General features: G+C 46.3%; 2 protein-coding genes across 14 annotated transcripts in view; both read right to left on the bottom strand.

Annotated features, from left to right (window-relative positions):
• Positions 1 to 3,250: 3,250 nt before the first annotated feature.
• On the bottom strand, positions 3,251 to 5,418 carry LOC147636554 (uncharacterized). Of its 12 annotated transcripts, none has more exons than XM_086799972.1 (4): positions 5,084 to 5,237; positions 4,381 to 4,629; positions 4,114 to 4,334; positions 3,251 to 4,034 (listed from the first exon to the last, which is right to left on the bottom strand). In XM_086799972.1, exons 3-4 carry the CDS (start codon positions 4,128 to 4,130, stop codon positions 3,266 to 3,268), a joined length of 786 nt encoding a protein of 261 aa, XP_086656098.1. In that variant the 5' UTR covers positions 4,131 to 4,334; positions 4,381 to 4,629; positions 5,084 to 5,237; the 3' UTR covers positions 3,251 to 3,265. The 12 variants fall into 12 exon arrangements, 11 of the variants coding, with proteins under 11 accessions (XP_086656098.1, XP_086656100.1, XP_086656097.1 ...); XM_086799974.1 differs by having other exon boundaries at positions 4,381 to 4,501; XR_015266168.1 differs by having other exon boundaries at positions 3,638 to 4,034; positions 5,084 to 5,230.
• The window catches only part of COAB (4-phospho-panto-thenoylcysteine synthetase), a 65,840-nt gene continuing 57,815 nt past the window's right edge, over positions 5,418 to 13,442 (bottom strand). For both annotated transcript variants that reach the window (XM_086799969.1, XM_086799968.1), the window contains exons 4-10: positions 8,652 to 8,696; positions 8,457 to 8,542; positions 6,936 to 6,988; positions 6,778 to 6,837; positions 6,494 to 6,595; positions 6,277 to 6,396; positions 5,418 to 6,166 (exon numbers count right to left, since the gene is read on the bottom strand). In XM_086799969.1, the coding sequence (XP_086656095.1) occupies positions 5,921 to 6,166; positions 6,277 to 6,396; positions 6,494 to 6,595; positions 6,778 to 6,837; positions 6,936 to 6,988; positions 8,457 to 8,542; positions 8,652 to 8,696 (712 nt within the window). In that variant the 3' untranslated portion in view covers positions 5,418 to 5,920. The remainder of the gene's footprint in view (positions 6,167 to 6,276; positions 6,397 to 6,493; positions 6,596 to 6,777; positions 6,838 to 6,935; positions 6,989 to 8,456; positions 8,543 to 8,651; positions 8,697 to 13,442) is intronic.

The following is a 13,442-nucleotide window of genomic DNA, read 5'->3' as shown; positions in this document are numbered from 1 at the left end:
GAGGAGGAGGCACTTGATTCAGTGGTGGCTTGCCTTCTCCTTCCCTCGTTGTGGCACTAGTCACCGGGAGTGGACTCTGAATCTCGCTCTTAGCATACTGAAGACTCAGGCAGTTGAGTTTTCTCATCATGTGAGCGATCTGGAGGTGACAGACGTGATAGGCCGACTCTGGGAGCTGGCTCACTTCTTTGATTCCGGGAGTGCAGATGCCTCCGAGGTTCGTCACTTGGTGGTCCGCAAAGTGGCAGACCTAACACGCGACCCTGGATATGTATGTATACACGAGGTTGCTCTCTCTGAGCGGGAGACAATCGCCATGGGACACAGCCACTGGCGCCTGATCCGAGATTCTTGCAGCACCCCGGGTGGGCAGATTCGTAGCCGCTCGAATGGGGACTATTCTCCATCCAAGCCGCTTGCAAAGGCCCGCCGTATGGCTGAGACAGCCTCCACCTCAGCAGGTCATCCATGAGGATCATCTCATGGAATGTATAGGGCCTTAGCGGCGCACACTATGTACACTATCGTGGATGCTTGAGGCAGGAGCTTCAGAGATGCCTGGTTGGGGGCAGTATTGATATTCTGATGATGCAGGAGCACCATTTGAGAGAGCAAGATTCGGAGATATGGTTCCGTGATGCCTGGCAGTTGGGACACATTTTGGTCTGCAGGGTTTGGCCCCTTGGGTGGGCAGGGAGGAGTATGTATGGTCATTGCGGATGCATGGCGGCAGGCCATTGTGGATCGCGGGGTCATTGTGCCTGGTAGAGCACAATATGTTATTCTGAGGATGCACGATGAGCTCTTTGGCGTGCTCAATGTCTATGCGCCTAACCATGCTAGTGCCAGAGCAGAGTTATGGACCCTTGTTACAGATGCATTGCCCGAGGCCGCACATTGGTGTGTCGGGGGTGACTTCAACATGCTTGAGGACCCGGCCGTTAACTGGGGAGTTCTTTGAGATTACCGGACCCCGCCATGCTCGAGCAGGTGTACGCCAGCTCAAGAGACAGGACGGCTCTTTAGCCACTGAGCCCGGGGAGATTAGAGCCATTGCCACTGAGTTCTATAGAGACCTGCTCTCAGCGGAGCCAGCCACGGAGGCACGTGATGCTTGCAGACAGGCTGTGTGGGCCCATGTACAGAGGAGAGTCACAGATCGTATGCGCACAGTTCTGGGTGAGTCTCTTTCAGAGGATGAGCTTGTTGAGGCTTTGAGGGTCCTTCCGCGCCATAATAACCCTGGGGAGGACGGATTGACGCCTGCCTTTTTTATGCGCTATTGGGACATTTTGGGACCAGGCCTCTGCAGGGGCTTTCAGTATGTTTTGGACACTGGGGTGATGCCACAGAGCTTCTCAGAGGGCTTGATCTTTCTTATCCCCAAGGGGGAGGGAGTGTCTGATGATATTCGGCAGTGGAGAACCTGCTCGATTCTGAGTTTGCTGATGACACGGGATTATTTTTGCATGGCCAGGAGGCCAATCTTCAGCGGGCAGAGCAGTCGCTACAGGTTTTTGGTGCAGCTTCGGGAGCATTGATCAATTGGCGCAAGACAGTGGCCTTTTGGATCAGTAGCGCTCCCACTCCGGCATGGAGCCCAGACCCGGGTTTTAGATGGATTCCTCCTGGCACAGCAGTGCGGTATTTGGGATGCCAGATTGGACTTGATTTGTCACCTGAGCAGCAGATCGCCCCGCTTTATCTGAGCATTCGGAAGAAGCTTTTGTATTGGAGTTCAGCTCGGCTATCCTTCTTCGAGGCGCTGAGCCTTGGAAGGAGCTTCTTTTTCAGCGACTGCAGGCTAGGGCTCCTCTAGCAGGGGACACTTGGGCACCAGAGATACGATGGATCTTCATAGAGATGAGGAGGACAGGCCTCAGTAGAGGATAGGAGGACAGATTTGCCTTGAGCATTCAGCGAGCTTGGGAGCTGCTGAGACCGCGGCTTTCTCAGAGACCTACTTGTGATGAGGGCGGGCCAGACAGCCGCTCATCTGGAGCTCCGCGGTACACACTGAGCAGGGTCATATGTTGGGTTCTCGGCCTCGTCTAGATGCCTCTACTATGAGATCCAAGATGAGGGCAGACTTCAGAGAGTGGAGGCGGAGTCGCCTTTGGTTGCAGAGTGCATCTTTCAGAGGATACGGGTAGTGGCCGCCGCTTCCCGGAAGTGGCATATTGATCCAGACCCTGCAGATGTGGACTCTGATTGGCGCATTTGGGCATATGTTGCGCGCCTTGGCCCGGCTCCAGTGGGACCCTGGCGAGTACGAGTGGCATGATCCTTATGCGTCCCCCGAGGCCACATAGATTACCTTTTTCCAGTACACTGTTCGGTTGGGGGACATATTTTGACTGCGAGGAGGATGGTCTCTCCAACCGCAGCGGAGCATTGGCGGCCACAGGGACTCTCACAGCAGTTCCTGGAGGATTTTTGGACCGGGCTCTGGGCTAGTCGACAGGCACGCAGGATATCGACTTTTCAGTGGCTGGTTGCCCACATGGGCTCTGCAGTTGGCACCTGGCTTGTCTACAGTGGTCTTCCGGCGGCCTGTGGCCGATGCGGCCACCCTTTGGAGACACAGAGACACTGCCTATGGGACTGTCCAGGCGCAGCAGATTTGGCTGAGGATGCCGCGCATTTTGGCCCCCCTCTCTCCAAAGGACATGTATATGTGGGGTGCCGCTGCTTGGTCGACATCGTCAGGGCCTGCTCTGGGATACGAGACGGAGCAGGACAGCCAGGCCATCAGATTCATTAGGGGCCAACCTCGCCTTGTTCCTTCATCGGATTTCTCGTCCGCCGTCTGGACACAGGAAAGGGATTTACGATGGGAGCTCCTCAGCAGCCTCACCATCTGGTTCACCTGGAGAGTCCGGTGTTTCAGGGCCTTTGAGGGGAGACTGGAGCCACCAGCAGAGACTGTTCGGGGGATTTGGCAGGAGCTGATCCACACCCTGCGCGGACAGTATGACCGCATCATCCGGGGCGACTCTGATGCGGCAATCTTGCGGCGCCAGGCCGTCCACACCACTTGGCGCAGCGGCCCCTTCTATACACTACACGCGGGAACCCCTCGCTAGCATTACAGGCCACCTGTTTGGCTTTTCCCCCCTCCTATTGTATGATATAGCTCTCAGTTATTTTTACTGATCTTTGTACCTTTTTGCACCTCGGGAGAGTCTCCCTAGCTACCTTGGTTGGATCTCTGCTCTGCCTTCTTATGAGCAGGAGAGTTTTTGTAGCCCAGTGGGCGTTTTTTTTAGCTAATGAAAGGATCTTTTCTCGGAAAAAAAAAAAGGTCTGGCACGTTCGGGAGTGTGAGCATGCTGATGTTGATGTCGTATAGCCCCTCCGTCAAACCTCCGTCTGTCCTCCTCAAACTGAGGGTAATACCTAGGAGTTGGAATACTGAGAAGAAAATATCATCCAAGTTGTGAGCCTCTGCCATGTGTGGCATCCTTATGACTTTCCAAATTGTGTTTGCACGCTTCCTGTCCATGCCCTGTCCGGCTTTCGGAATGACCCACGAAGCAGCTGGATAATATTCTCCTATTTGTAATATCTTCAGTAAAGTTGAATCGAGATCTGTGGCCAAGTTATTCACAATGTAATTGTCCATATACACATAACATCTATCAAAAAGATTCAGCACTGTCAAGCACACCTTGTTATTCAAATCTGCTTGTCCATACAAAGTATAAACTTGACGACCCTCATTCAACTCCTCAGCTGTAATGTTATGTGCGAAGAACCTGAAGTGTGGTTTATACAAATCTTTCATACAATACCCCAACATACCTTGAAAAGTGTGCATACGAACTTGTTTCAAACCACGGCACATAACCAAACCACCTGGCGGTTTCTCCATATGCCAACCCATATATCTTTTAATCATTTTACCAACCGATATGAGAGACAGAGCCATAACCCTCACCACCATTTGGAAATGCAAATGATTCAGTGTGCCCCATTTTTCAAGGGAAAATAATCCTTTCATGCATTCATTATGGACAAACTCTTTGATTGGCCTACAAAAAGAAAGGTCAATATCAGCACTGCCAACTCCAATAGTCACAAAGACTTCTAGCATCTTTTCTCTTTTCTCACCAGCCAATCTTGGACATGTTGGTGTCGAAGGAGTATAATCTTGTACTGTACTCTCTGAAAATCTGGTTTCATTTCTTGACGACCCCAAGATAATCTTGTACTGTATGCTCTGAAAATCTGGTTTCATTTCTAGACAACCCAGCAAAAACAAGAGCACATGAGCCTTTGTAGAAGTGCATGACGAAAAACATGAACTGAAAACATGGAAATAAAACACATACCTGACGATCGAGCCAACTTTTCACTACAGCCAGATTGTGCACATACCTGACGATCGAGCCAACTTTTCACTACAGCCAGATTGTGCACTGCTGCAGATCCCTCAGGAGGCGTTGTAATACGAGGTGCTGCCTCCTGGCAAGCCACAGGCACATCACCTCTCGAGCACCTGTCCCCAAGAGGGCAATTCGAAATATCAGCAAGCACATTCCTCCTGCAAGGTGAGCCGACTCTTCTCTGTGGAGCCATCGCAATCCAGACAGCACACAGAACGCAGGTTGGCATAGACAAAAGTATCTGCACATGACAAATTGAAAGATCACCAGAACGTTCCACTGCAGCGAAATCTCACGAAGGTGCACATGCACTGCAAGCCAAAAACATCCAGAGGCGAAACGGAAAAAGAAAGAAGATACTGATCCGCAGTCGGAACCTTCCAGTCAACTGAATTCCAAAAGAGGTGCAATCTACTGGCAGTGCACAGCCGCGAGAGAAAAAAGAAACACACGTGGGTTTTTGCAAAGCAGAAGCCGTAAGGCGGCAAGAACTATCCGCAACGTTCTACCCAATTCGTATGGAGGTCCAATCCATGACTCCGAAGCAAAACGCTACAGAGGTGGGAGAGAAAAAAGAAACACGCGTGCGATGCAACCCAGAAGCCGTCCAAACCTTCCAGTCAAGCAAATTAGAATGAAGCAGAAGGAAGAAAAACCGCTAACAAGTGCTTGACTGGAACCAGACGGATACTAACCCGCATGCCTCCACGAAAAGCATGGATCGGAAGCTTGGAGTCCAGCAAATTGCAGCGAACCAAAATGGTGCAGACACCGAGCAGAAAAAAGAAAGAAGCCCACACGCACCTGAAGACTGCGGGATCGAACCGCTTCATTGGAAAGCACACGCACACTTACCCACAGTGCTCCATGGAAACCAAAACGCATGCGCAGCCGGCACCCACAAAGAACAGCACACGCATGCATCATAGGAGGGCACACACATGCTTACCCACAGTCGAAGACAGCATCGCTGCATGCAAAGGTGAATTAATTCTTTGACTGTCATTAATTAATGGGAACAAAGTGTGCTAGTGGCCAATTTAGCTATTCTTAACAATTTTGAGCCAAGTACTACAGAGCATGCCACAACTTCCAATGGAGGTTTGAACAAAGTAATGCACACCGAGCAAACAATCCCCTATCTTGGAATTGAGATTCATAGTAGTTGGAGGAAAATTCACTCACAACCATCCATCTCCTTAAAACACACAAATCGTAGTAAGCAGGAGTCACTGCTTGCCCCACACACACAATAAAATGATAATAATAAAGATTCATAATCTACCACACTTTCAAAGTGATTAGATACCCTCTATGTTTTTTATGATGTCATCAATACATGACCATCTTAATTGAGAGTGTTTGTCATGGGCCCTCAGCATAGAGAGTCGCCGTGTTTTGTGCTTTCGTCAGGGTTACTTGTGTTTAATCCAGAGACATTTGTAGACCACTATTAGGAATTAATTACAATCATGAGCTGAATTATTTCACTCAAATGTGTGGTTATCTGCATGTTTAGTGCCAATAAAATCTCAGAGCTTGATAAACTCCTCATGCTTATTGATATAGTCTGTGTGCTTATCCTGCAAAAACTCGACAAGAGGCATCTCCACGTCTGGATGTAAGCCATCCTTCTCTATAGCTGTTTCTCCTTGAGTTGTCACTACAATGACCTTGTGCCTCCTTGTCAAGAGCTCATTGGCTACAACCGCATGCATTCTGTACTTACTCTGTGCCTCCTTTGCTTTTTGTATCAAAATTCTCACGTCTGTTTCAAGCTGCAAAAACAAACCATAACATCAGGATTTTGAAACTTGCCTTCTGACCAATACATGCAATCCAAACACAAGTTGGCAGATGCACACTAGCAAAGAGGGAAAGGGGTGACCTTGAAAGAGACACAGAATGCCGAAGGAGCCCAAGTCTCCCTCAATACTTTGATCATTTTGGGGACAGCTGTGAGCTGCATTGCTAGAGGGCCTCCTGCAGATTGTATTTTGTGTTCGTCCTGTATGCACAAGAAGATGAGGAACCAAGCTCTTAGGTTGTTACCTGTCAACCAACCTTGAAGTAGGAGCACATTCTCAAACAGTAACAAAGCTTACCATGGTTTCCCATGGAACATAAAAGTCTGATACTGCAGCCGCAAGGTAGAACATCCCGACCTTGTGGAGGCAGTTCATAGTGGTTGCAATTATGCGCAAAATCTGTTTCATATCCAATCATACATCCATGAAAGAAATGGCAAAAGAAACCCGTGCATGGCATCATGTGCATCTGCAGGTAAGGGTGGGTCTATAGCTTTGTCTAGCCGCTTGTGCACTAAGCTACCCTGGTCTGAGATGCTTTTCATCATCATTGCTTTCCTAAAAACAAAGAAGGGAGAAACCTGTAGATATTCGAAGAGTGTAGAATATGGCACTTTCAAGAGTTTCCCCCCCATCATTGCCTGCACAGTTCAATTTATTAAGTTTCCTTTTCGGGTCCCCGTGCACAGACGCATGCCACAAAAAAAAACAGGTTAAAGCCAAAACCTTCATTTCAAACCTCATGGTGTGACCTAACTGCATGTTCCACAGCTGTGAGATATTCTCCCCGCACTGTAGTTTAGCAAACATCACCCTTACACTTCCATATCCAAACACTTCACTCCAACATATGCAAAAACTTTTCACTTTAACATTTGCAAGATTGTAAAAACCTTAAAAACATTTGGAAAGTCTGTAAAAATTTAAGAGAAACTTGAACTTATGTAGCACTATGTGGAACCATTATGACAATCGATGAACATCCGTCACGAGTCCAACCACCTACATATTCTCCTTTACAACCTCGTCTCTTTTCTTCCACAACTGTTACTGATAACATTTTCCTCGAGGCGTATCAAGACCAAATTTTTGTGAAGTATTGCACAGGCCAGGAATCTTAGGCATGAGGGAAGCAGGCATGGCAAAAGAAGACCAGCAAAACATGAAGGGTAGCCAGCCAAGAGGGAGAAGAGAAGGGTCCAGCTAAAACAGGCCTGACAAAGTATCCCACACAGGGTGTCCAATGACTTGATTCCAATCATAAACAGGCAAGAGGCTTAAGATAGAAAAAAAATTTGGGGAAAAAAAAGTGGGCCAGAGGCTGGTCAGCACTAGGCTGACCAGCCTATTGCTGACCAGCCCAACCGGTAAAAAGCAAAGAGGATTGGGGTAGATCTGCCTATGTAAAGGAGGATCCCCCACCATTTCTTCAGGCGGTCACAACCCAACAGCCCTCGTCCAGCCCCAGCACATAAAGGCTAAAACATATACTAAAGGGAACGTTCACCTTATAACAAAAACCAAAGTGAGTCTACTGACAAAGCTTCAAATCATCAACTCTATCATGCATAGCATAGACTACATGCTATGGCATCCTCACAGCATCTTTAACAAACACTACTTTTCCAAGTGGAGCAGTATATTTTTTTGATATATCAGAACCCTCAAATACTCTATCCACCTATGATGCGTTGCAGATAAGGTTTCTAGAGAATGTGGTGACATCCGTGATAAAGTGAATTTAGATGTAAACATGTTATGTACCTACAGGACATAACTAGACTGGCTTTATTGATGAGGTTAGGCTTAAAAATATTGGGCTAAGTGACTTAAGACTGATTTTATTACTGAATCCAAGCCTATATAAGCGAGTGGATTCCCAGGAGATTATGACCCAGATCACACCATGACCAAGCTCTTGTAAGGGGGGTTTCAGTGGTGCGGGACACCAGGAGCTGGGTGACGTGCATGGTTGGCGTAGGGCTAGCCTCAGGCTCTGAACAGAGCTATGGTTGAGCCAATGGGCAGTGAGCTTGCCAGCAACCCTTTAGATGGTATTTATGTATATGTTTCTGCAAGATGGTACTTGAGGCCTGTCATTGACTCAGACATGTCCTACAGATTTAGTTGCCAGTTTCAGAATTAAAAAACGTGCATGCCATATGGAAGAGTTCATTTACATCCACTACTACATGCACCTTAACATTGAAACCAAAAGTAAACCATGCAATGATTCAAGGCACAAAATATTATAACTTACCGTGAATGCTAGAACTGTCCATTGGTTCAAAACAAGTGAAGACCGCATCTTCTGGAATAAATCTGCCAAACGGCTGCACAGTTCCTCTGCGGAAAATCCACCAACAGAAACATATGTATCCCTTAAGCAGTACAAAGTCTTAAAAGATTGCTAGGTTAATTTGCCAACCTCATAGTTAGCTAGAAGGGAACAGACCGTCTATGTAAAAAGATGACAGCATATCCAGCCTTCAAGAAACATCTAGCAAAACCAATATACAGAGTCAATATCAAAATAATCAGTCCTGCTTGAAAAAACATAATTACGAAACTGAGATAAACACAGATTACGCATAAATACCATCAAAGTTGGGGCTGGCAAGCTCACCTATGGCTTATTTTACTTGTTTCATGTCCTCCTTTGGCTGCTACTCATAGCGTAGTGTGCTAGGATTTTCAGAGATAGAAAGGATGGGTGTGGCGGAATGCCACACATCACACACAAGAGTCCTAATCTACTAACTGTATTACGTACAAGAAAGAAGTAATATAAGTGAATCTTCAGTACAATCAATGGATATGGCTAAGGGCAAACGTCAACTACAGCCCACATTCCTCGCTAACTTTGCCAACAGAGAAAAGCTATGTGAAGTCCAATGCTCAGGAAAGCAGATGATTATGATTAATTGGCTATCAAAGCACCAATGCTACTCATTGGCCAGTATATGTTGTCGGCCTATTGTCCACGACCTGCCACGTGTCATTGTTGGAATTATTCACATTATTTGAAATTTATGGATTTATTTGATGAATATTTATTATGTGCAGGCGAGACTGATCACCTCTAACTTGTCACATATTTTGAGCTTATATTGTGAATGTTAGTGCAGAGAAGTGGCAGGGTTAGTGTGCGGGATGTGCATGGATCCATTGGGCTTGAGCCTTGCTTCGACGAAAATCTATTGACACATGGTGCGTGGCGATTATTTATTCAACAATGGCAATCATATTTTATGTGCACATTATGATATACATTAGTTCTATTTTATGAGTGAACCTTAGAGTGTTCACTGTGACATGTGAGGGATTAACCGTCATAAACGCAACCTTAAACTGACTAAGCTGCACTTAATGATGCTTAAGAAATAGACAGATAGTGTCAATGCAATGCAATGCAGCTATATTAGATGAATGGGTTACAATGAGATCTGAATAGATCTATGATGCTGTCCTAGATGACTATCCTTCTTGGGATGAGAGGAATAGGCTGAATGCTGATGCTAAGGACTGTCCTTGCTCCAATGCTGAGGTCCACCCTTCGATGCCGGCTTCCCTCTATGTAGGAGATAGGAATGATGAACTATATGCTGAATGGACTGCTGTCCCACTGTCTTTCCCTTGTCTCCTGGGAAGGAAACGCTGAAGGGTTGGCTTTGGGACTGATCAGATGCTGATGCGATGCTGAAAACGCAGATGCTCTCTTGTTGCCTGGGAAGGAAACACTGAGGAGATAGATGCGTTGGCTGAACTGTACTGGACTGAACTAGATGAGATGGCTGAACTGAACTAGATGCGTTGATGGCCTGAAAACGCTGAGGTCAGATGCGATGATGGACTGAATGGTATGCGCCTCTATTTATATGAGTGAACTGGTGCTGGTCGGCCAGCCTTGCTGCAGTTGGCCAGCCCTGAATGTTCACGACTGCACCTGGATGCCATAAATGCCATCAAATGCTGGTCGGCTGACTTGAAGGCTGTCGGCTGATGTAGATATGCTGTCGGCTAATGCTAACAACCATGACTTGATGAACATTAATGCCTTATATGCTCATGATGACTAAAATGCTGATGTTGGTGATGAAACACCCCCATATGATGCTCATACTAATATATGCCTGAATGAATATCCTTATTATATGCCTGATGATGCCATGCCACTCGTACACCTGCTGGGTGTGCATACCTAAGGGAAAATCCCTAAGGGTGCCTTGCAAGATTTTGAGAACTGGGTTTAACTGTGCGGAAGCGATTAACATGATGTCTAACTGAATGACTGATGGAATGATCTAAGGTTGGTTACCCTCTAACGCTCTGATACCAATGTGACATGTGAGGGATTGACCGTCGTAAACGCAACCTTAGACTGACTAAGCAGCTGCACTTAATGATGCTTAAGAAATAGACAGATAGTGTCAATGCAATGCAATGCACCTATATTGGATGAATGGGTTACAATGACATCTGAATAGATCTATGATGCTGTCCTAGATGACTATCCTTCTCGGGATGAGAGGAATAGGCTGAATGCTGATGCTGAGGACTGTTCCTTGCTCCAATGCTGAGGTCCACCCTTCGATGCCGGCTTCCCTCTATGTAGGAGATAGGAATGATGAACTATATGCTGAATGGACTACTGTCCCACTGTCTTGCCCTTGTCTCTTGGGAAGGAAACGCTGAAGGGATGGCTTTGGGACTGATGCGATGCTGATGTGATGCTGAAACGCAGATGCTCTCCTATTGCCTAAGAAGGAAACACTGAGGAGATAGATGCGTTGGCTGAACTGTACTGGACTGAACTAGATGAGATGGTTGAACTAAACTGGATGCGTTGATGGCCTGAAAACGCTGATGTCAGATGCGATGATGGATTGAATGGTATGCGCCAATGCCATCAAATGCTGGTCGGCTGACTTGAAGGCTATCGGCTGATGTAGATATGCTGTCGGCTGATGCTAACAACCCTGACTTGATGCACATTAATGCCTTATATGCTCATGATGACTAAAATGCTGATGTTGGTGATGAAACACCCCCATATGATGCTCATACTGATATATGCCTGAATGAATATCCTTATTATATGCCTGATGATGCCATGCCACTTGTACACCTGATGGGTGTGCATCCCTAAGGGAAAATCCCTAAGGGTGGCTTGCAAGATTTTGAGAACTCGGTTTAACTGTGCGGAAGCGATTAACATGATGTCTAACTGAATGACTGATGGAATGATCTAAGGCTGGTAACCATGTAACGCTCTGATACCAATGTGACATGTGAGGGATTGACCGTCGTAAACACAACCATAGACTGACTAAGCAGCTGCACTTAATGATGCTTAAGAAATAGACAGATAGTGTCAATGCAATGCAATGCACCTATATTAGATGAATGTGTTACAATGAGATCTGAATAGATCTATAATGTTGTCCTCGATGACTATCCTTCTCGGGATGAGAGGAATAGGCTGAATGCTGATGCTGAGGACTGTTCCTTGCTCCAATGCTGAGGTCCACCCTTCAATGCCGGCTTCCCTCTATGTAGGAGATAGGAATGATGATCTATATGTTGAATGGACTGCTGTCCCACTGTCTTTCCCTTGTATCCTGGGAAGGAAACGCTGAAGGGATGGCTTTGGGACTGATGCGATGCTGAAAACGCAGATGCTCTCCTGTTGCCTGGGAAAGAAACACTGAGGAGATAGATGCGTTGGCTGAACTGTACTGGACTGAACTAGATGAGATGGCTGAACTGAACTGGATGCGTTGATGGCCTAAAAACGCTGATGTCAGATGCGATGATGGACTGAATGGTATGCGCCTCTATTTATATGAGTGAACTGGTGTTGGTCGGCCAGCCGTGAATGCTCACGACTGCACCTGGATGCCATAAATGCCATCAAATGCTGGTCCGCTGACTTGAAGGCTGTCGGCTGATGTAGATATGCTGTCGGCTGATGCTAACAACCCTGACTTGATGCACATTAATGCCTTAAATGCTCATGATGACTAAAATGCTGATGTTGGTGATGAAACACCCCCATATGATGCTCATACTGATATATGCCTGAATGAATATCCTTATTACATGCCTGATGATGCCATGCCACTTGTACACCTGATGGGTGTGCATGGTTGTCACGGTACGAAAATACGATACCGTACGATACGATACCGTACGGAAATTTTTGGTACGATATGAAATTTTCGGATACCGTACGATAAAATACGGCTTTTATTTTTTACACTTTCAACCTATGGAGCTTCAAGCTTGAATGTGAGGGAAGGTTGGGAGGGGAGGAGTCTATAGTGCTTGAGGAACCAGAACATGGATATGTGTCTCTCCCTGGATGGGTAATGCAATACCAAAGGTCTCCCAGTGTAACGTTTATGACTAAGGGACCGTCCTTGCACAAATACAAGAAGTGCATCTAGGGTGATAAGTTTAGGGACTCCTCTCTAGATCAAAATGGCCATGTCCAAATCTTCTCCCTCGTACATAACTTGAGAATCTAATTGTCTAGCCTACCTATACCAGGGATCCCCAAGTGATGTAGCAAGATTCTCTCATCCTACCAATCAAGTGTACACTACCAGTCTACCTCGCCAGATTTTTTAGGTCTCTCAACAACCCCATATGGAATACTGAGTGGACACAAAAGTTGCGAAGTATTGCGAGCATTTGGGATCTTCGTAAAGCAGGGTTTCTATATTTTTTAAAAGCATTTGGGAAATTTTTTTTCAAGGAAAAATAATTTTTTTTGGGGAGGGAGGGGGGGAACCCCTCGTACCGTACGATATCGTACGGTATCGTACCGTACGAACCGTACCATACGAACCCATTCGTACCGGTACGAGAAACAACTATGTGGGTGTGCATACCTAAGAAAAAATCCCTAAGGGTGGCTTGCAAGATTTTGAGAACTGGGTTTAACTGTGCGGAAGCGATTAACATGATGTCTGATTGAATGACTGATGGAATGATCTAAGGTTGGTTACCCTGTAACGCTCTGATACCAATGTGACATGTGAGGGATTGACCGTCGTAAACGCAACCTTAGACTGACCAAGCAGCTGCACTTAATGATATGCTTAAGAAATAGACACATAGTGTCAATGCAATGCAATGCAACTATATTAGATGAATGGGTTACAATGAGATCTGAATAGATCTATGATGCTGTCCTAGATTACAATAAGACTGGGAACTCAGTCGTCATAGTAGAACTCCT

This window comes from Cibotium barometz, chromosome 7 (genome assembly GCF_041138505.1).
Source record: "Cibotium barometz isolate CiBa-2024 chromosome 7, ASM4113850v1, whole genome shotgun sequence".
NCBI lineage: Eukaryota > Viridiplantae > Streptophyta > Polypodiopsida > Cyatheales > Cibotiaceae > Cibotium > Cibotium barometz.
Note: the sequence above shows the minus strand (reverse complement) of the source record. Positions and strands in the feature narration are given on the sequence as shown.